The sequence below is a fragment of the Haliotis rufescens genome, unplaced genomic scaffold (assembly GCF_023055435.1).
Source record: "Haliotis rufescens isolate VD_foot unplaced genomic scaffold, xgHalRufe1.0.p SCAF_3, whole genome shotgun sequence".
Lineage (NCBI taxonomy): Eukaryota > Metazoa > Mollusca > Gastropoda > Lepetellida > Haliotidae > Haliotis > Haliotis rufescens.
The window spans coordinates 14,116,572-14,139,878 of NW_025964001.1; the positions used below are offsets into that span (position 1 = coordinate 14,116,572).

A 23,307-nucleotide genomic window follows, 5' to 3' on the forward strand; every position below is an offset into this window, starting at 1 on the left:
GCGTGCGTGAGGTGGGGGTGAATAAGTTCATATTTTTTAGGGGACAATGGGCCGATGGCCACATTAGGATTTTATGAGTGATTCAATCCGTATGGTAGGAAGAGTAACTTCCCTTTATGAAGTCAATGTCGCAACGCATAACTTGAACAATGTTTCTTTCAAATCGAATGACACCTGTTACTATTAAGACTCATGAAATCGTACTCGAAAGGGTCGCTAAGAAAATAGATTACAGTATAAAGAGATGAACTATAGAATGCAAATGTCGTAAAACATTAGAACCGGAAAAAGATTTGCTGGTGATAGTGCATCGCCGTCGTCGATGAAAATGCCACAAGAGAAGATATATCACATATCTCCTGCTTAATTGCATCACCGTTCGAGTAACATGCATTGCTAAGAGTAGAGTGAAGCTTATGGTTTGTGGGGAGTTCAAAAAAAGGTCTACAAAGAAACGGATAAAGTCGCTGAAAGTGAAATCCCGCGAAAACCGATCATAATGATGTCATACACATAGAAATGCCGTAGCAGACGACGCATCTAATTTCACGACTGCCTTTATTTTGTTGTGACTCAGACTCATGAATTACGTCACTGTGCGGTAAGCAAGAAAAGAAACATTATTGATTGGATGTTGCAATGGGGGATTTAATCACAGCCATCGAATAAGTAAAAAGGATTAAACTTCAACTGCCCGAAGATACCACAAGCCCATCTGTGCGCAAATTCTGCCCAATTTTTTTCTACCCATAGAGGAACACTGCAGTCATGAATTGGCATTGGCACTGGCACCAGTTGTGTGGTCGGAATGGCAACTTCACTGCATGGGATCATGATGATTTCAGTCACTGTTTTGAGCTGGTTGTGTTTGTATGTCCTGTGCATGTTTTACTTGCGCTCGTCAGTGCATACTACTTTGCACAAAGCCAGAAACGGTTCGGAGGAAGTGAGCTACATGTGTCATGGACATGGTTCTTGAAATTTCGTTTCCTAGTAACAACTTTATTGATTTTGTGTCCAATGTTACAAATTATTTTCACTGTTACACTTCTTCAGTTAAAGCCTAGCCTTGCAGATTGTGTTACTGTTGGTGTGATTATATTCACCTGGATCTTACACACTGTATATGTGTGGTGCATTCGGTATCTTCATGCAATTACAATGCGGGGTCCACTAGCAGTGTTTGTTACTTTCCTTATGACAATGGTATCTCTAGGTATTCATTTGAGATCTGTGATCATTCAGCATATAGAGAAGAATTCAAACCACAACTCTGCTGAAGAATATGCAACTTATGTCACTCTTGGATTACAACTAATATATCTTGTAACACTTATCCCAAACAGACGAAGAATTTATAGGACCGATATGTTCACAAGAAATCTCAACTACGATTCACCGGAAACAGAAGTTTTGTCATGGGATAATATAAGGTCATATGGTGGAGTTGACCAACAGAATACTCAGGAAGTACTACAGGCCGAGAAAGGTGTCAATTGTTTTTCTTGGATTTCATTTCACTGGGTGCAGCCTATGATGTCTCGAGGTGCTAAACATATGATTCAAAGTGCTGATGATATTTTTGTTTTACCTAGCAGATTAGGTACAGAAAAAATACAGTATGAATTCAGTCAAGTTATTTCTCAGAGGAAACAGAACATGCAGTTGTATTCTTCAGAGAACCAAGACACCTTGACAAACTCATTGCAAAACCAGCACTTGATCAATTCATCTATAGACTCTCCTGGTGATCTGAATAACATTGAAAACAATAGCAACAACTCTTATGTCAGTTACAGATCTGGTAAACATAAGGATGGTAACGCTAAGTCTAAAAGTGACAGCCTGTTCCGAGCGTTGAACTCTGCATTTGGTGTGGAATATTATCTGTTGGGGATTCTAAAATTACTAGCAGATGGTTCGGGTTTTGCTGGTCCTATTCTTTTAAATCTATTGGTGTCCTATATTGAAGATAAAAAGGAACCAGCGTATCATGGTTATATTTATGCTGCTGGCCTCATGGTATTTACATTCTTAGGAACAGTGTGTTCCACCCAGTTTGACTACAACTCTCAAGTTGTTGCCTATAAGATTAGATGTGCTGTTATAACTACAGTTTACAAGAAAGCCTTGTCTATCAGTAGTGTCACAATGTCCAAGTTCAACACTGGCCAAATAGTCAACTTCATGAGCACTGACACAGATCGGATTGTCAATTTCTGTTCGAGCTTTCATGCGTTCTGGAGTTTACCATTCCAAATAGGTGTGTCATTATATCTTCTCCATCAACAAGTTGGCCTCGCCTTCTTAGCTGGTCTTGCCTTTGCCATTATACTCATTCCTATTAACCGACAACTCGCCATCAAGATTGGTGAACTCAGTACCAAGATGATGGAACAGAAGGATTCAAGGGTTAAGGTGAGCTGGATGATAGTAGTGAAGATTTTATCCTCACAGAAGTGATGGTTACATTTATGCTCATAATCAAAATTGACATTATTTCTGTTGTCCTTTATAAATCTCCAATCGAGTCATCCTATAGTTCTTCAGAAGGGTTAAATCTCATAAACAGGGATGTTATCATATCCCTTGGATTTTATATAATATCATGCTGATTTTATTAATACAACTTCCGTTTAGATTGTAACATATGACTGTTTCTCGCTAGAAATTTATTTTACATTTCAACACAATGTACTGTAATGACAAATGTAAAATCAAATGACAAATGTTTTCTTTATATTCCCGAGGATCGAACACACAACCTTCCCATCTGTAGCCCAGTGAGTGTACCACTAGGCTGCACAGTCGTCTGATAAATCAAAATGCTTTTAAGAATGTCTATTTCAAGCTGTAAGCCAGCAACAGATATTTTACACCCATTTCCTAAGGTTCATGTAAAGTATGTTTGAAACATAAAACTGTTGATAAATGTTGTTTTAAGTTTCCTTTTTCAGTTCATAAGTTAGATAAAACACTTACCTCCTGTTTTTATGATATTTAAAAACATTATCATTCGGATTAGGCCTCGAGGCTGATGCTCCTTGGTTTTATCACGCGAATGTGGGTTTTAAATATAAAAACCCTCGAATGTGCTTTATCCTACCCATAGGCTGTTATAATGATATTGAAAAAATCAGTCTGCAATTTTATCCAATTGTCTGAAGCATGTATCTAACAGTAAATTTCTTTCTGTTGAGGTTAAGGCAATAATCACTAATAGCCACTGACCATGCTGACCGTAAATTACATGAAAATTCATCATAGTTATGTATTGGTTCTTTGATCATGATCACTCCTTCTCATCCTCATCATCATCGACCATCACATTTCATCCTTCCACATTACTCATCATGCTCACTCTGTATTGATAATTATCATGTTTAATGTGTGTAAACAAAATTTAATGTTTGAAGATACCACTTTTTCAGCTGATGAATGAGATACTGTATGGCATCAGGGTTGTGAAGTTCTATTCCTGGGAAGACCATTTTGTGAAGAAGATCCAAACTATAAGAGATGCTGAGCTAAAGAGTCTGAAAGGCCGGAAGTATCTGGATGCATTCTGTGTGTATTTTTGGGCTACCACACCTGTGCTGATCTCCATTCTCACGTTTACGACCTACTCACTCATGGGGAATAAACTTACAGCAGCAAAAGTAAGAACCTTTGGACGTGTTGAAAGTCTTTCTTTGTACACTTGGGGGGCAGTTAAGCAGTTAAGAACACACAATTCTTTCATATTACTTTAGTTAATCTGTCATATGAAATAATCTATTGTTCTTTAACTTGTTTGGGTAGTAGGGGGCACGGGTGGCCCAGTCGCTTAATGCGCCGCGATTCGCTGTGCAGAGTTGCGTCCCTTGGCCGCGCCAGAAACCTATGATTGTGGGTTCGATTCCTGGTTCTCCCTGATTATGTTTCTAGGTTTGTCAGCACCATACCCGTGCTCGTGGGTTTCACCAAAGTGGTAAACGTCAGAGACCTGCATCACTTCGGGCTTTCCTCCCACATTAAGCTGACAAGCCGCGATATAACTGGAATACTGTTAAAATCAGCGTTAAACCCAACTCACTCACACTCTTCCTTGTACACTTAGTGTTGCAGTCAACAATCATGGCAATGCTCCATTTTATAGCAATTCCAGGTATACATCTTTCAATTTTTGTTAACATGTAAAACATATCACATCAACAGGGTGGTCGGCAACTCTCAGATTAATTAGCTCTATTACAGTTTAATCAGTCTTGGTCAATTATTTACTTTATTATAGATTTTTGTTCTGTGAAATAGTTTCGAAACAGTCTAATCATGTTAGTATCATGAATATTAAAATTCAAACACTTTCAATTCTCAAAATTTCTATATGGTCTGCTTTATGCAATCTACTAATTTGTTTGATCCTTATGCACATTAACCATTGTTGCAGAACCATGATCTATATTTTGTTTCCCAGTTAGTGCTCATGGTGATATAGAGCAATACTGTATGTTCTTAACAATGCATTGCACTGCCAATTACTGAGGCACTAGACTAACATCTAGTCTCTGAAATGAACATATCGTACAGAAAAAAAATAGTTGTTAAATTATCTTAATAAAAAATTAATAAAAAGGAGCCGAGAGACTCTCTTCATTTTCAGATACTGCAGAAATCTAGACTTGCATGGGCTGTATTTGATAAATTTGTATCAGGGTCTGTATGACAGGCTACTGAGGCACTAACAGGTTATTTGTTACTTACTTCAACTTCCATGTTTTGTTTTCAACTTCTATGTTTATTGTTTCACCACAGGCTGATGCACTGAAGCAAAGATTTCTTGTAAATTGCATAATTATCAAGAACTGTTATTCTACATTCCAAGCCATCATTCATGCCCGAATACATGTAGTCTGTCTATATACTGTCTGTATAGAATTCCGGGATGTATCTACTGCTACTTTTGATCTGCTCTGAGGCCAGGACCAATAAAGAGGCAGTTGTACATAGTTTTACACTATTGCATTAAATGCAATGTTAAAATACTGCTTAATTTGTGAAATTAAGAACTGTAAGAAAAATCCTAATTTTGAAAAGAATTATGAGTTTTTCCCAGTTTGCTTTATTTAAGAGTCCTAGGACCCATGAAGATCCGGGGTAGAATAGGCCTCCAGCAACCCATGCTTGCCGTAAAAGGTGACTATGCTTGTCGTAAGAGGCGACTAACAGGATCGGGTGGTCAGGCTTGCTGACTTGGTTGATGCATGTCATCATGTCCCAATTGCACGGATCGATGCTCATGATGTCAATCACTGGATTGTCTGGTCCAGACTCGATTATTTACAGACTGCCGTCATATAGCTAGAATATTGCTGAGTACGGCGTAAAACAACAAACAAACAAACAAACAAACAAAAAAGGGTCCTAGATAAATCCCTGGAATTTGAAACTTGGGATGCTCTAAATCTTAAACATTAGGTTTTTGACAAGGATCCCTTGACTTTTATGTTATATTTCGAACACTGGTGAAGTATGTCATACTGCAGCCAATATCTGATTAACTTGTTCCCACACCTTCAAGTTCCCCCTCATCCTGTTCATGTATGTTCCCCCAGGTGTTCACAAGCCTCTCTCTGTTCTTGATGTTGATTGGCCCTCTCAATGCCTTCCCCTGGGTAGTCAATGGCCTCATGGAGGCATGGGTCTCTATGAAGCGAGTACAGGCGTTCTTTAAGCTCCAGGAACAAGACATGGACAAGTACTACTCACATTCCTCAGGTTAGCACCATTCACATTTCAGGGAATATATGTAAGAGGTGGATCCAGGATATTAAAAAACAGGGGGTTCTACTTGGGCCATTTGTAACATCATTGGGGGTGGGTGGTTCCTACCCCAAAAATCACAAACACTATGTGTAAGTCATTATAATTTTTGGACAACAACCAAATCAAAATGTTATAATGTTAGGACACAATGTCATCAGAGGTAACCCTCCCTCTGGATCCACCACTGTGTCTTATATTGTCTTTCAATATGAACTCATGTATTTGCCGACTGTTTTCAGTCTTTTCTTTTCCAATATGTATAACGTTTATTTATCCTTACATACTGTCTTAGGTTAGTTTTGGGGGCACAGATGGCCCAGTCGTCTAAGGGGCCGCAATTCGCTGTGCAGAGTTGCATCCCTTGGGCACGCCGCCAGAAACCTATAATTGTGGATTCGAATCCTGGTTCACCCTGATTATGTTTCTAGGTTTGTCAGCACCATACTGTGCTCTTGGGTTTCACCAAAGTGGTAAATGTCTGAGACCTGCATCACTTTGGACTTTCCTCTCACATCAAGCTGACATGCCATGATATAACTAGTTTAGAGTAATGGCTTAAGTCTAGGACCGCATTATAATTGATTATGTGCCAATATTTGCCTGGGAATATGCAGCATCTAGATGATATAGTAGAAGTTTGTATTGCTATACACATATAGAGGATAATAAGTCTTTAAGCTTAGGGGTTATGTTCTTTTGACAAATGTGTCAATATATATCTTTAGTACATAATGAATTCATTGATAGCTGTTCATGGGCCTCTGATGGAAGTCAACAATGGTAGCTTCTCCTGGCAAAACATTCCTAACATCCAGTCCTCCGACCAGCCCTCCGACCAGCCCTCCGACCAGCCCTCCGACCAATCCTCTGACGAATCGCCTACCGCTGTGACACCAACCACACTCAAACTCAGGGACATCAATCTCAACATCAAAAAGGTAACAGTCTTTGGTAATTTGTAGAAAGGCAAAAATAGTTATATATTTTTTACAAAATTATTATCTTTCTTGATATGATATTCACTGAAATTGATAGAGTATGCCAATTGTAAAAACTCAGTTCATGTTTGACTTCGAGAATGATGGGTATGACCATGAGTGACATTGTATGTGGTTGTTCATTCATATTAAGAATGGTTATTGGAAGACGGAAGCATATCACAAGATATTTTCATTCTTAACAACTTTCAATGTGGAATGTATCATCATTGCCTTGGATGTTCACTGACCATGATTGATAGATATGTGAAATCAAAGGGAGTTAACGATAAACTAAGCAGAATCTTTGCGAGAAATATTTTATTTTGTATTTTGGTATTACCATATAACATTTTGAAGGCTATCACATAATCAATCTTTATATACTAATTTTTCCTAATGAAAAAAGATACAGTGCTTCATAAAAAGTTCAATAAAATATGAAATTTATTTCTAAATTAAATAATGCATCTTTCAACACATTTCACCTCGACTTTAAGGTCGTGATTCACAATTTGCCTGTTCATGCATGGAGCACAATTGTTTGTTTGGAGCATGACACTCACATGTTTTTAATGTGAACAGCACTCAATGGTTGTTTAGCTGTCAGGTACTTAAAGAAACACTTTTTTTTACTGTAAATAACTCTTACACAATGCCACGGCATGTTAATAATCAAGATCTATGTGCCATGGGTATGCTGCAAACAGGAATGGTGCAAACAAACTTGCCAGACATTTTAGTGTTCATCAAAACACAATGTCATCTCTTTGGAGACATTATCTACAGCAGGACAATACTCATGACATCCATGTGTGATGCCATTTTTGGTTGTGCATCTACGGAATCGATACCAAACTGCCACATTAACAACTCGGACAATTCCTGGGTTGAGACCAATTAGTGGCAGAAGCACAACCTCCAGCCCTGATGTCCACCGATACGCCAATTTTGCATCCATGTCACTCAGGCACGACTAGCTTTGTGTAGACAGCATGTGATAGTCAGAAGACAAGCCTGGGACAGTATACTGTTCACAGATGAGTCCAGGTTTCAGCTCTGATGGTAGTTCAAAGACCTTAAGGCATCAAGGAGAACGTTTAAGCGACACTTGCATTACTCAAAGTCATTTGTTTGGGGGTGGAAGTGAAGTATGGGGTGGCATACGAACCTCCTTAACAATTTTCATTTGGTTCATGACATCAGATGACAATAGGTTCTTTCCAACTGAGGGGCGGTCGGGTAGACTAGTGGTTAAAGCGTTCGCTCGTCACGCCGAAGACCCGGGTTCGATTCCCGACATGGGTACAATGTGTGAAGCCTATTTCTGGTGTCCCCCGCCGTGATATTGCTGGAATATTGCTAAAAGCGGCGTAAAATCATACTCACTCACTCACTCTTTCCAACTGATTGGTTCAAGACAAATCAAGTCTTGTTGGGAAGATTGTCTATGATCTATGAAAGATAATATAATCACTAAATCACTATTATGCAGCCTGTGCCAAAACGCTTTGAGAGCACTAACCCGAACTTGGCTCCTAGCATAATTCTCAATAGAATATAGGACTGTTATTATAGAGATTACTTGACCTAACAGAATGTTTCTTTTAAGTCATGCCGTACTTGGTCATATCTTAAACATTTTAAAAGCAGATAAATCATTTCTTTTGTATGATCAGATTGTTTCAATATTTCAGGGTCAGTTTATTGGCGTGATTGGGAAAGTAGGATCAGGCAAAAGCAGCCTCTTCAGTGCCCTGATGGCGGAGATGAAGAAAGATGGGGGATCAGTGACTGTGGAGAACTTGTCAGATGGTTTCGCTCTGGTAGCCCAGGAACCATGGGTCCAACATGCAACCGTGAAAGAAAATATCCTGTTTGGGAAAAGATATGAAGTCCGAAGATATGACAGTGTATTGGATGCATGTGCTTTGGTTGATGACTTGAAGGTAAGCTTAGTGTGTGGGTCATTTCAACAGTGTGCTATATTTTCGTAATTTTTGCTCATGAATTCACTGGCTTCTTTTCGTTTCTTCTCTGAACAATATGTGTCTTTCAGATTTGCAGTATTTGATACCTATGAGGTTAAACTTGATAATATTCCTTGGTATCAAAAACTGGCTAATTCTAAGACACGTAAAAGTTATTTGCAAGTTTATTGTCTTGCTATTGAATCAATGTTATGTTGGCCTGTTCGAAATGTTGTTCTTCTTTCATTCCTGATGAAATTGACATATTTATCAAAAAGGTTTTTGTACCCAGTGATCAGTTGAAAATATTGCCTCTGGGATGTAGTGGATAGAGTGTCTGCCCAGAGAGTGGAAGGTTGCATCATAACAACAGACGTTAAAAGATGGTCCTTGTTTCCCACGCCCGTGCTCGGCATTGGGGGTTAAAACGAAGACCAGTTGGCTTGAGTTGGTATATACTGTGTCTGTGTGGGTTGTCCACATTAAGCTGGACCATAGTATCTCAGTGAGCTAGCACAACAAACTGCAATAGTCATGAACAGGACTTTTAGCCCCATTTCATGTTACCTCCAAAACATTGGCTTTCTATCTTCCTGTTTTTCTGGCTTTCCGGTCTCTGTCATTAAATGTTGACTGTTGTGATTGTGTTCTGTTTGTAGATGTTGCCTGCAGGAGACCACACCGAGATCGGGGAGAATGGCGTCACCCTCAGTGGGGGTCAGAAGGCCAGGATCGCCTTGGCCAGAGCGGTCTATCAGGTAAACACAGTAAGAAACACACAATAGCATACAGTAAACTATGTTGATATTGAACACGCTTAAAACAAACTGACGGATATAACAAACTGACGGATATAACAAACTGTTCGTTTGGTCCTGGCAATTTGCTGTATATTATATCAAAGAAAATTGATGGATATAACGAACACGCTTATAATGAAATAACGGATACAGCAAACTCACTTTGTGGTTCTGTGTGTACTCTGTCAACGATAATGTTTAAATTTATAATGAACTGTTAATTCCTGAGCTGAGCTGCTCACGTGTCACCAATCTGCCACGCGCGGCTGTTCAAAGTGGCAATAAACAATGGAAGGCAATTGATTTACTCTTAAGTACTGACACCTTGTCCTCAAATTACACCCTCAATAAACAATAGTAACACTGATTAGGCTACAGTCTTTTTAAAAAAATTATTTTTTTAAGCAAATGTTTACTTCAGCTGAAGTCTTTGTTGGAGCGAACGGGAGAGAAATGTCAATATAGCTGTAAATTGTGATTATTTTCTGCATGTCACAATTTTGTAATGACTTCTTTTTAAATGGTTTAAAAGTGATATGAGGATCTATTTTAAAAGATGATTACTAGCTTGGCCAACTGAGTAACTGTACATGCTTTAATGATATCGCATCGTGTGCATTAGGATGTCTGAAACACGTCTCTTGTAATCTCTTGATCAACAAGTTCTCTCTCACTCGGGTAATTCAAGACTTCTGACACTCCCTTTCAAAAAAACAGTATGACACACATGCTCATATAATAATCTCCATCTACAGTAAACTACATTTATAACAAACACGCTTATAACGAACTGATGGATATAACAAACTGCTTTTTGGGTCCTGTTCATTTGCTGTATATATGCTTATAACAAACCACAATCATAACAAACTAAAATTAGTGGTCCTTTTGAGTTCGTTACAACCATAATTTACTGTATTTCAATGCTGCACCCTCTGTTCACTACAGGATAAAGATGTCTACTTCCTTGATGACCCCTTGGCTGCTGTAGATGCTCACGTTGCCAAGCACCTGTATCAGAAGTGCATCATGGGATTGTTGAAGCAGAAGACTAGGATCCTGTCCACTCATCACACACAGTTCCTGGCCGAGGCTGACCATGTCATAGTTATGGATAATGGATGCATTGTGCAAGCTGGTGAGAGAATAAGCTCAAAATTATTTCAGTGACTCAATGGAGAAATATGTATGTGTTGATCAAGATTTCAGTTTTAGTTAGCTTTGTATCTTGAATTGTTTTGACTGATTACTTGTAGACAATGTACACATAGGATATAAACCCATGGGGAACCAGGTTAGAACAGTCCCAAGCACTCTCTATTTTAGTCAGAAGAGTTGAACAAAATGTTTTGGGTGGTCAGGCATTGTGACTTTACTGATTGTGAGTGGTACAAAATCAGACATTGCTAATTCTTTCAGTCAGTGATTTGCTAGGAGCATACTCTGTTATTTACAGGCCACTTTGATTTAGCTGGAATAGTGCTGACTGTCAGTTCAACTTCCCTGTGTGGAGTCCATGGTAGAATGGGCCACTCCCAATCCTTTTGAAAGCGGACAGAAATGGGGATCAGGTAGTTTCAATAAGAAGATAAACATTATGTGTTTTCAGATTTGAGGGTTTTAATGATTTTTTCATCCCTGGAAATTTGGAGATTTCATATGTTTAAATTCCTGGGCTTCAAATACTGGCTTTGAATACCATTTGATCACTTATTCAACCAATCAGATTGCAGCACACATTCCCATTATTTTACTTTGTGCATTAAGGGTGACCTGGAAGCCATTATATCTAAATTATGCAGATCTTTCCTCATGCGAAGTCAGTGGTTTGTCTGATCCAGACTTGACTGTTAACAGGCCATCATGATATAGCTGGAATATTGCAAACTGCGGGTAAAAACATCTGCCTGTTCACAAATTACGTCAACAGGTTGTGGACCTAATATTCGTACAGTGGATTGACATCAGGCTGAAAACTTGAAAAAAGTTTGAATTTTGATCAAATTTGGTCAACAGGAATACTCATTTTGTAGAGGATTATAGTATAAGTTCTAGCAGGATCACTTAGGGTACATGGAGTTTTATGCATCCCGCATTTGGTTTTATACCACGAGCCGGAGCCATACCCCATGTGATCCTGCCACAACGAATATATCTTACCAAATTGTTTTAATGTGACATTGTAAAAGAATTAACACAAATTCAAAATTGATAGAAAACAGCGGTTTGAATGAGCTGAGGTTAACTTGTGCTATGTCACAGCTGAACGTGTCTTTTGTTTCTTGGTGTAGGCCCTCCAGAAGAAGTTCTACCCTCGATCCCAGCCAGCTTTGATTATAAGACTGAAACGCAGGCCTCGGGCTCGGGTTCTGACGATGACGACATGGCCCCAGACCCTCAAGATGGAGCGTTGGTGGAGAAGGAGGAGCAAGAGAAGGGTGTGGTCAAACTAGAGGTGTACAAGACCTACTGGTTAGCTGTGGGCAAGTGTCTGTCCCCACTGGTGCTCTTAGCTCTCTTACTTATGCAAGGTGAGAAATCTACCTCAAATGTCAGCTTGTTTGAAAAGATGAATGTAAGAAACATTTACAAAGTGTTTTAAATTTCAGAGGACCCGTGAAGATCTGGGGTAGAATTCTTGCTGTAAAAGGCGACTATGCTTGTTGAAAGAGGCGACTAATTGATCAGGTGGTCAGGCTCGCTGACTTGATTGATGCATGTCATTGTATTCCAATTGCATGGATTGATGCTCATGATGTCAGTCACTGGATTGTCTTGTCCAGACTCTATATACAGTTCGCCGTCATATAGCTGAAATATTGCTGAGTGCGGGGTTAAACAACAAACAAACAAACAAATGTATTTCAGAGTTAGAATTTAACCAGGAAAATGTTATTGTCAGAATGATGATAACATATAACTTGATATGACAACACCTCCAAAGGGTTCCAAATTCTACTCACCCTGAGGATATTTTAAACATGATTGGCAAACTTTTATCTTGATAAGAGGCGTGTGCTATTTTCTATCTTCATTAGACAGCATCTAATTTCTTTTCAGCTTCAAGGAACATCAGTGACTGGTGGTTGTCTTACTGGGTGACAAACAGCCATGCTCCAAATACTTCCATCAGTGGCAATGCTACTTCACATGTGGTCTCATCTTGGTATCCCCAGGAATATTTCTATGTGTAAGTAGTGTACTTGTTCATGATAAAACATTGCTTACAAATCAGTCTTTTTACAAAATCCCTCAACATAGAATTAAGTTATTAATACATGTTGGGTAGATTTCAGCTTCAACCATAATAACAAGATATTTCAAACACCTTGGTTAGCAGAGAAAATTTGATATGATTTGGACTCGACCCTTTCTCCGCTTGCAGAGCCACGCCCTTCATCTCCCCCTCGGCTCCATCTGTCAACAACAACACCATCGTGCCATCCAACATGACCTACGCAGACGACAACATCACCTTCTATCTCACTGTGTATGGGTGCCTTGCTGGAGCCAACACTATCTTCACGCTGTTCCGAGCATTTTTGTTTGCGTATGGTGGCATATGTGCTGCTCGTGTAGTTCACAAGAATCTCCTAGCATCTATTCTTAAGGTGAGTTCATTTGAAGGCCAATGCACTAAAGTATTGACATGTGATTTTGACCTGTGAACAGTATAGTACGAATACTGTGTGTGACATATTTTAGAAAAAAAAACTCAAGGTGAGAGCGTAAATTAATTTTTTCCAAATTCCATTCACCAAGTGAATGCAGATGGGACCCGTGAAGATCCGGGGTAGAATTGGTCTTCAGCAACCCATGCTTGCCGTAAAAGACGACTGACAGAATCGGGTGCTCAGGCTCACAGACTTGGTTGAAGCATGTCATCGATCCCAATTGCTTGGATCGATGCTCATGATGTCAATCACTGGATTATCTGGTCCAAACTCGATTATTTACAGACTGCGTCATATAGCTAGAATATTGCTGAGTGCAGCGTAAAACAACAAACAAACAAACAAAAGAATGCAGATGGTGCTACATTATTATTATCCTGGTCAATGAATCATTGCCACTCGATCTTCAGCCTCCGCCTCCTGGGAGTTTTACACTCACACAAAATAGTTCCCTGGGAGTTTTACACACACACACAAAATAGTTCCCTGGGAGTTTTACACTCACACAAAATAGTTTCCTGGGAGTTTTGCACACACCCACAAAATAGTTCCCTGGGAGTTTTACACACACACACAAAATAGTTCCCTGGGAGTTTTACACGCACACACAAAATATTTCCCTGGGCATGCCAGGTGTCCTGAAAATATGTGCAGGAAAACAAATTGTTTGGCTTCTCCTTTCCAAGAAAAAAATCCTATGTATTGAAGCAGTGACAAAAGAATATTAAATGGTTGCCACTAATAAACTTTGGATACAGCAAACTTACATTCAGGTCCCAAAAGGTTTGGTTTCTTTTACTCAGAGTTGACACTATATGTGTAAGGCCTCAGACATGTGGTGGATTCTCAGATTTTAGCTTGTAGCCTGTTCATGATAGACTGTCACCAATCAGTGGTTTCGATCTAGTAGTGGGATGATCCACCATTGCATTGGTGGATTGCTTTTACTTCTCGATACAAGTATCGATCACAGCCACACACTTAGTAAAAAATATTGATTCTCACCTTAAATGTTTGCTTTTATAACTTGTTATGAAAATTAGTAGTGAAAACATTCATATTTTCATCCATTGCACCATACTTGACATTTTCATCTGGCTTGAAAGATACCTTTAACATTGGTTAGATTGCCTTGGGTCAGTGGATAAGTGTCCAATAATTGCCAGATGCTGAAACCATGTCATCTGCTTTCAGCAATATTATTTCTTGTCTTGCAGGCTCCAGTCACTTTCTTCGATGTCACACCAATAGGGAGGATCATCAACAGATTCTCCTCAGACTTGTACAGCATCGATGACTCTCTGCCCTTCATCCTCAACATCTTCCTGGCCCAGGGGTATGGCATCCTGGGCACTCTCGTCATCACGTGCTATGGCCTGCCCTGGTTTGCAATCCTCCTTGTGCCACTGGGCCTGCTGTACTACAAGATTCAGGTTTGGGACCCAACTTTGGTTTTATAAAGATGTGACAGTGAGAGGTTATTGCTGCATCAGCAATTTTGCAGATGTTTGCAGCGACCGTAAATGATGCATGGTATATGGAAAGCCATGAAGATCTGGGTTGGAATAGGTGTTCAGAAACCAATGCTTGTCGTAAGAAGCGACTATGCTTGTCATAAGGGGCAACTAATGGGATTGGGTGGTCAGGCTCGCTGACTTGGTTGGTGCATGTCATCATATCCTAATTGCGTGGATCAATGTTCATAAAATCATTCACTGGATTGTCTGGTCCAGACTTAATAATTTACAGACCTCAATCATATAGCTGGAATATTGCTGAGTGAGGCATTAATCAACAAACAAACAAATATGGTACATATGAAGGATTTCACTTTATGGGCTTGGAGCTCATGAGTCTCAAATTGATCCTTCTAAAAGGTTTTCATAGGTATCTTTAGTCATGTTTCAGTCAAATATTTCACAATATACGATATTTCATTAAGCTATTGTCCTGTGTTTTGTTCTGTCATTGACTGCATGTACAATAATTCTAACTGATGCATAAGCTTAACAATTCTCCTTACAAATCTGTCATTTTACACACTTTTGTATTAATTAGATGAATCTATAGTGGACAAAACAGACTTTCCTTTGCCCTGGACATGCTGGAGTTGAAGTCAATGTTTAACACTACATTAGTGTGGCTGTGGCATAGGTCCATCTTCAAGTCCATATCCCATTTGACTAAAATGGCCATCTGGTGGTTAAAATCCAAACCACAAATTTGCAAAAGCATCTTTGTAGTGCGTGGGCCATGAGCTTAACACTTGGACATGCTAAGACAGAAGCCAAGAACACCAGTGCTAGTTACATGTTATAATGTCCGCTCTCTGTCCTCCAGCATTTCTACCGGCACACCTCCAGGGAGCTGAAGCGGATCTCCAGTGTTACTCTGTCCCCCATCTATGCTCACTTCTCTGAGAGTTTGACCGGACTGTCCACCATCAGGGCACTCAGGGCAACTGACAGGTCAGTCCTACTTTCTCTACAGGCTTCATGTGATGTATATATTCATTTGCACCAACACGTTTTCCTCATGTTCATCAGTAAATAATTAGGAGCATCTTGACATTTCTATTCTAAAGAAGTAATAAATAGGAGGATCAGAAAAAATATGTCAACAAATGTAAATGTCCTTTCAGTGTTTAGTCAATATGTTTAAAACAGTGTATGCTTCAATTCTTTCCTTTAATATGCAGATGCCACATGTGTTATTAAGTAAATACTGATTTCATTCATCATTTCCTTTGATGGTTTGTTACTGTTAAGAGTCAGCGGTTTATTCTCAGCAGCCTAATTATATGTATGAACAGATTCTGCAGAGAGAACCTTTCTCGTCTTGACACAAACCAAAAGGCTCAGTATGCTACAACTGCTGCAGCGAAATGGTTGGATTTTCGACTGCAAATGCTTGGTGTTGCCATGGTTACTGGAGTTGCATTTGTAGCAGTTCTGGAACATCATTTCCATACAGTAAACCCAGGTAAGTATTCTTTGTTTTCAACTGGTTGCAAATGTGTAAGCAAACTGAATATTGATGGACAGAGCAAAAGTTATTCAATGCAATCTTTTCAATAAATATTTCCTTTAACCTGTTGCTATATGTAAAAACTAAATCATCAGACAGAATTTTGTCAAAAGACAAGATAATTCTGGCAGTGTATGTTTGTGTCAACTTGGAACGGGACCCGTGAAGGTCCGGGGTAGAATAGGTCTTCAGCAACCCATGCTTGCCGTAAAAGGTGACTATGCTTGTCGTAAAAGATGACTAACGGGATCGGGTGGTCAGGCTCGCTGACTTGGTTGATGCATGTCATCGATCCCAAATGCGTGGATTGATGCTCATGATATCAATCACTGGATTGTCTGGTCCAGACTCGATTGTTTACTGACCGCCGTCATATAGCTGGAATATTGCTGAGTGCGGCGTTAAACAACAAACCAACCAACCAACCAACTTGGAACGGACAAGGTATGATAAAGGCCCTTTTTGGCCCGCAGGATTTACATCAGCTATAACACATTCTCTTTTAGAAATAATTGTTAAGCTGACAGTGTCATGATGTTTTCTAGGTTTGGTGGGTCTAGCTATCTCATACTCTCTGTCCATAACCAACCTGCTGGGGGGCGTGGTCATGTCCTTCACGGAGACTGAGAAACAGCTGGTCAGTGTAGAGAGGGCTGACCAGTACATCAACGATGTGCCCAGCGAGCAGTGGGAAGGAGTGCTGTTTGTAAGTTGCTGTCATTGCTGTATGTTGTTCTGGAAGATTTGCATAACTGATCCTGCTCCTTTGTATGTTCCTCATGGAGAACTGGGACACTGCATCTTCCCGAGGCAAGGGAGTTAACTGACTATAAATGTCTAGTTTCCACCCTTGCCGAACTAGGCTGGTATATTGGAGTTAAGTTTTGTCTGGACTAACGAGTCTATGCATACTCCAATCAAAATCGCGCACCGAAATCAAAATCCGGTTCGTAAACTGTCGTGCAGATTTCGATCGATTGCAGGATTTGCAAAGCATGTGCATCGCCAATTCGTTGTCAGCAGATATTTTCCAAATCCTTTCATGTTTTTAATCAAGGTGCTCACGTGATTTGATGCATTTCGCGATGTAAGACCCATTTAATCACAATATAGATCTTGATTTTCAATCAGATCGTCCTGACTGGGCGCCACCATTTTGTGTGAAGCAAACGCAAGTGATACGAGAGGTGGAATCTGATTGGTCCATAGGAGAGGCTTAGAAAGGACATAATTGGTAATAGCTACTGGTGGCACAATGATCAAGCCCAGTAATTCCAGCCTAGTTGGAAACTGGACTTTTAACGTCAGTTAACTCCCTTGCCTCAGGAAGATTGGAGAATTGGGACACTGCATCTCTTTGTCAAAGATAGATTTCACCTTGATTAGCAGACTTGAGTTCAAAGATAAAAAGTGTTGTATGGATATCCTAATTATGTAATTGTTACTATTTAAGCAGCCCGCTGTAAATGTCATTAAAATAGAAGTGCATGTAACTTTCTAATTTAGGTACCTAAAAGCATAGGATTTTGTGATAGGTTTGTGCGGCATAACACATGTTAGACATGGTTCCCTTACCTGAGTACCATCAATACTGTACCTGGAGGCTTGTAACTTTCTTTAGCACTGCATCAGACCACATAAGGGTTAAAAATGAATATTGATGAGTTCAACTGGTGAAGTCCAAATGATTCATGGTAAATGTAAAATTTACACAGTTCTATATTTTCAAATAATTTTTTTTATAAATTTGTACATTATTTAGGGATTGCTCATTTATTATTGATGTGTGTGTGTGTGGGGGGGGAGGGGGGGGTGGGAGGTTGGCAAATTATGATACATTCCTAAGGCCAATCTCACCGGCCCTCCCCTGTAAAAATGATCAGTCCCTTAGCAGAGAATGATGTTGTTATGCTTGCATATTTTGTTTAACATCATTTAAGTTCACTCTATGTTTTTGTTACTTCAGCCACCACCATATTGGCCCATTCAAGGCGCTGTGAGTTTTAACCGTGTACAGATGAAGTACCGACCCAATCTTCCCAATGCTCTAAACTGTGTAACATTTGAAACAGAACCTGCGGAGAAAATTGGCATTGTTGGAAGGACAGGCTCTGGAAAGTCAAGCCTGTTTCTGGTGCTCTTCAGAATGGTGGAGATACAATCAGGGGAGGTAACTCTGGATGGCATCAATCTAAGTCATCTTGATCTTAAGGATATCAGGTGAGGAATACATTTGGTTCATTTTGAAGCAATTAATACATCATTAATACAAACCTGTGCAAGGGAAGGAAGCAAGTTGAGATTTTAATTTTGTAATTAACATTTGTTTCTTAAAGATTTACAGGTACCATGAAATCAAGTTGGAACAAATTCTAATTATAAAATGCAGTACTCAATAATTGATACAGTTGAAATCAACAAAAACAAATAGGTTGAGCTCCATTCAAGATTAGCTGAATAATCCATAAACAAATTAGAATGTAGTTGTGTGGGGCATAAGATTAAACGGAAACGCTTGACGTGTATTTTAGGTCCAGACTTGCAGTCATTCCACAAGATCCATTCCTGTTCAGTGGTTCAGTGAGAGAGAACTTGGACCCTACCTCGACTTTCACAGACAATCATCTGTGGCTAGCATTACGCCGATGTCACCTCATCACCGCTGTGGAGATGCTCGGTGGATTAGATGCAGATGTTGCCGAACGGGGGCGTCACTTCTCTGTTGGACAGAGACAGCTGCTGTGTTTGGCTAGAGCAATACTCACTAATGCAAAGGTTAGTTACAAGGACATGCTGCATGTCAGTTTGGTCCATATTCTAGGAAACCCGTGAAGATCTGGGTTGGAATTGGCTTTCGGGAATCCCATGCTTGTCGAAAGAAACAAATTGGATGGTCACACTCAATGACTTGGTTTGTCATCATATCCCAATAGCGTGCACATGGTCATGGATTGTCTGGATCTGGTGGAAATTCAATTAATTACAGACTACCTTCATATAGTTAGAATAGTGCTTAGTATGGCATTAAACAGCAAACAAACTAAATCATATTCAAGGAAAGCGCTTGTTAATTTTATAGTGCTAGCCCACTGAGATACCATGCCGCAGACACTGTTTTCTGACTACGAGCCCCATAATGCCGAGCACCGGGCAAGGTAACAACAAGTACCATCTTTCAATGTCTTTTGCTATGATTTTGGTAGACCTGACGCTCTACCACTAGATCATGGAGGTGGTCTCATATGACTGAGATAGCAGCGTTAAACCAAACTCACTCACTAATGGTGAAAGTTGCAGAGATTAATGGCTATGAACACATAAATGTTCTGAGAAAGATTGATTGAAGTTCAGTCACCTCCATGGTCCAGTGCAGAGAGTCAGAGAGGAAGGTCAGTGGTTCAATCTCCGTCCGTCTCATACCAAAAGAAACCCGTGAAGATCCTGGTAGAGAATAGGTCTTCAGCAACCCACGCTTGCCGTAAGAGGCGACTAGCGGGATTAGGTGGTCAGGCTCGCTGAAGATCTGGGGTAGAATTCTTGCTGTAAAAGGCGACTATGCTTGTTGTAAGAGGCGACTAATTGATCGGGTGGTCAGGCTCACTGACTTGGTTGATGCTTGTCATCGTATCACAATTGCGTGGATTGATGCTCATGATGTCACTCACTGGATTGTCTGTTCCAGACACGATTATTTACAGACCTCCATTTTATTGCTGGAATATTGCTGAGTGCAGTGTTAAACAACAAACAAACATACTAACAGATGTTTAAAGATAGTAGTTGTTGTTACCCTGCCTGGCGCTGGGCATAAAAGGAATAAAACAAGGACTGGTTGGCTCGGAGTTTGTGTATACTGTGTCTGAGTGGGTCCAATAATCATCAACACAACATTACACCCGATGTCTCCTCAATGAGGAGAGAGAAGGAATATGAAGCTTCAGCTTGCTGATTCTCATGGTCAACAACAGTAAAAAGGGTATAAGGCTTATTGAAATTCTGCTTTTCTATCATTGGTGAAGTTGAAGGTACATGTATTTACACGTACAGTAAACTACGTTTATAACAAACACGCTTATAACGAACTGATCGATATAACGAACTTAGTTTTTAGTCCCGGCCATTTGTTGTGTATATGCTGTATATATGCTTATAACGAACTACGGTTATTACGAACTAAAATTAGTTGTCCCCTTGAGTTCGTTATAACCGTAGTTTACTGTACATTCAACTTGTCACTTGTGTTTAGGTGTTGTGTATCGACGAGGCTACAGCAAGTGTGGACAGTGACACCGACTGTCTGATCCAGGAGACTCTGAAAACAGAGTTCAGAGACAGCACCGTCCTCACCATCGCCCACAGGATCAACACCATCCTGGACAGCGACCGAGTCATCGTCATGGCTGATGGCAAAGTAGCAGAGTTTGCCCCTCCGGGGGCTCTCCTGCAGAACACAAACTCTCTGTTCTACCAGCTGGTTCATGGCCGGCAGTGAGTCGATACAGCATGGTAGGACAGCAGTGGAACAAACACCTTTGACCTTGTGCAGAAGACTGGCATGATGGCTGCAGAACTGAGGTGGTGGTCAATAATCAATATTACCATGAATATAAATGTGCAAACTTATGAATTAAGTATTTTATGGTATTTAAAAGTATATTTCTGTGAATTTTCTTTGTGGTATTTGCAATATTTTATTTATAATTATTGCTCATGGCAGGTAAGCCTGGGAAGAATCAATATTTAATAACCCACATACTCAAACCCCCATTATCCGACCCTACCCGGGTACACACTGTAGGTTTCAACAATTTGGACAATATGTCCAATTAGGACTTGTTTTTTTCGGGCCTTAAAAAAGGTATTTATGTACACTTATAAAATTATCAGATCATGCATACACTGAAGTCGACTTAAGTTATATCTTTTCTCAAACGTTTAAAAGTGAGAAACAATACATGGATAATCAGAAAAATGCAAACATTAGCGACTTTTATTGTCATTGTATTTAAACAATATATCTAACCATGGGTCTGGGTAGCCCTGTTTCTACCCAGGTCCTGCTCAAGTTTCCCGACCCAGCTTCAGGGCAGGATGTATATGTGTGAACCTAACACTATGAGTATATGTGTAGCATGTCTGTGTAACTGCTGTAGATGTTTGGTTGAAGTTTGAAAACCATGGATACTGAAATGTTGCTCATACCTTGCGTCAACTACAAGAATGTACTGTCTCAACTATATAGACACTGATTCTCATGAACAATCTTTTAGCACTGTTAGCTCACCTAGTCCTGTTGGATGATGGCTCAAACAGGACATTTTGACATCAGTGGTTTAGAGCATTTACTCATACAGTGAGTGAGTGAGCATGGTTTTACGCCGCTTTTAGCAATATCACGGCAGGGGACACCAGAAATGGACTTCACACATTCTACCCATGTCAGGAATCGAAAAAAACGGGTCTTGGGCTTGCGAGCGAACGCTTTAACGACTAGGCTACCCGACCGCTCCACTCTTATAGATATCAGCATCATGTGATGAACTTCAGTAAACCGGTGTATGCTCAGAAAAATGAATATTAACTGATATGAATGAGGTCAAGTGATATTGTATCAATGTCAGTTCCTAGAAATAGAAACCAAACTGCATAAGACGAGACCCGTAGCTTGGCTGTAATGTGCATGGGTCTGTAGGTGTTGCAGTGTGTCCGGTACACACAAATGTGAGATTGGACGCAGAAAAAAAAATACTGTATCCTGAGGGATGCATAATATTCATTGTACCTACAGCGCACCATAGGCAGTTATGGATGTCAGTTCATTTATCAGTCATGACCGCTGATCATTGATTCATTCCAGGCTCTAAAGTAATTATCCCAATGTACAGTACACTACACATTTTCATTACTTTACGGGATCCATATTGCCTGCAAGGAATCTCAAAATTAATCACCGGATTGTCTGGTCCAGACTCGATTATTTACAGACCGCCGTCATATAGCTGGAATATTGCTGAGTGCGGCGTTAAACAACAAACCAACCAACCAACCCACTTTTGTAAGTCAAGGTAAAACCCTGAATGTGTCTTGGTTTATACTGTGATCTACTAGTGTCTCTGTGTTTGTGTATATGGCATAGCCACTGAAATATCAATGTGTATTAATGATATCAAATTGAATGAATTTAGAGGAGTGTAGTTCCCAGTGCGACCCTGAAGTGGTTCAAGGGTGCAAGGTGAGCTACATGGCCCTATGACTATTGAAATTATTCCAAATACCGTATTCGACGTAATAAGCGCCCCGCTCTAATAAGCGCCCACAGCGATATTTGCTAATATTTTGGCTAGTGAACAATCCCAATTAGCACCTCTTCCAATTGATCAATGTACACAAGACTTATTTATCCGCGTATAATACGCACTCGTGTGTTATATGCAGCCCATATCATGGGCAATGAAATTCTGGAAAAAAATATCTGTCGTGTCTAACAGAATTTCTTTTGTATCATTTCAGGCGTTCAGCATAAACCACGAAATTTACGATCTTTTAACTCTTTTTTTTCACCAAAATTTTATTCTAATAAGAGCCCCCTATTTCTAATTTTGAGAGCGCCCTGGGCGCTTATTATGTCGAATACGGTAATATGATTGGCCAGTGTTTCATGGTAAATGTCTCACCATTAATCAGCAAGCAATCTGTGTTGGTTGTAGGTATAACTTTACTACAATTTGTATTTGTTTATCATATTGATGATGTTGATGATTGATGCTGGTATATGTTTAAGTTATTAGAATATCATCAATTTTGTCCTGAAAAGCTAGCAGGGAGGCATATGTTTTTTCTTTCTTAATACAAAACAAGAAAAGAACACGTTGACTGATTTGGTCATTTAGGTATGTGTTTGAGTGCAGTATGGTCATTTGGGAACGTGTTTGAGTGCGTTATGGTCATTTGGGAACGTGTTTGAGTGCGGTATGGCCTTTTGGGTACGTATTTGAGTGCGGTATGGTAATTTGGGTACGTATTTGAGTGCGGTATGGTCATTTGGGAACGTGTT

General features: G+C 39.8%; 1 protein-coding gene across 1 annotated transcript; it reads left to right on the forward strand.

Annotated features, from left to right (window-relative positions):
- The first annotated feature begins 310 nt into the window (after positions 1–310).
- LOC124134842 (ATP-binding cassette sub-family C member 10-like) lies at positions 311–22,194 on the forward strand. Its single transcript, XM_046499904.2, has 17 exons — positions 311–2,418; positions 3,432–3,659; positions 5,595–5,757; positions 6,553–6,743; positions 8,480–8,731; positions 9,412–9,510; positions 10,501–10,690; positions 11,844–12,083; positions 12,613–12,742; positions 12,938–13,163; positions 14,444–14,659; positions 15,567–15,694; positions 16,039–16,208; positions 16,799–16,959; positions 18,220–18,473; positions 18,785–19,028; positions 20,500–22,194. The coding sequence occupies exons 1-17, from the start codon at positions 769–771 to the stop codon at positions 20,743–20,745; spliced, it is 4,788 nt and encodes a 1,595-aa protein (XP_046355860.2). The 5' UTR covers positions 311–768; the 3' UTR covers positions 20,746–22,194.
- Positions 22,195–23,307: the final 1,113 nt, after the last annotated feature.

What these genes read in the sequence shown, in the direction of transcription:
- LOC124134842 (XM_046499904.2), top strand. Translation starts at nt 769, where the DNA reads ATGAATTGGCATTGGCACTGGCACCAGTTGTGTGGTCGGAATGGCAAC. An exon ending in AGCTCTCTTACTTATGCAAG is followed by an intron (nt 12,084 to 12,612) that starts GTGAGAAATCTA and finishes ATTTCTTTTCAG; the next exon opens with CTTCAAGGAACATCAGTGAC. An exon ending in TCCTAGCATCTATTCTTAAG is followed by an intron (nt 13,164 to 14,443) that starts GTGAGTTCATTT and finishes CTTGTCTTGCAG; the next exon opens with GCTCCAGTCACTTTCTTCGA.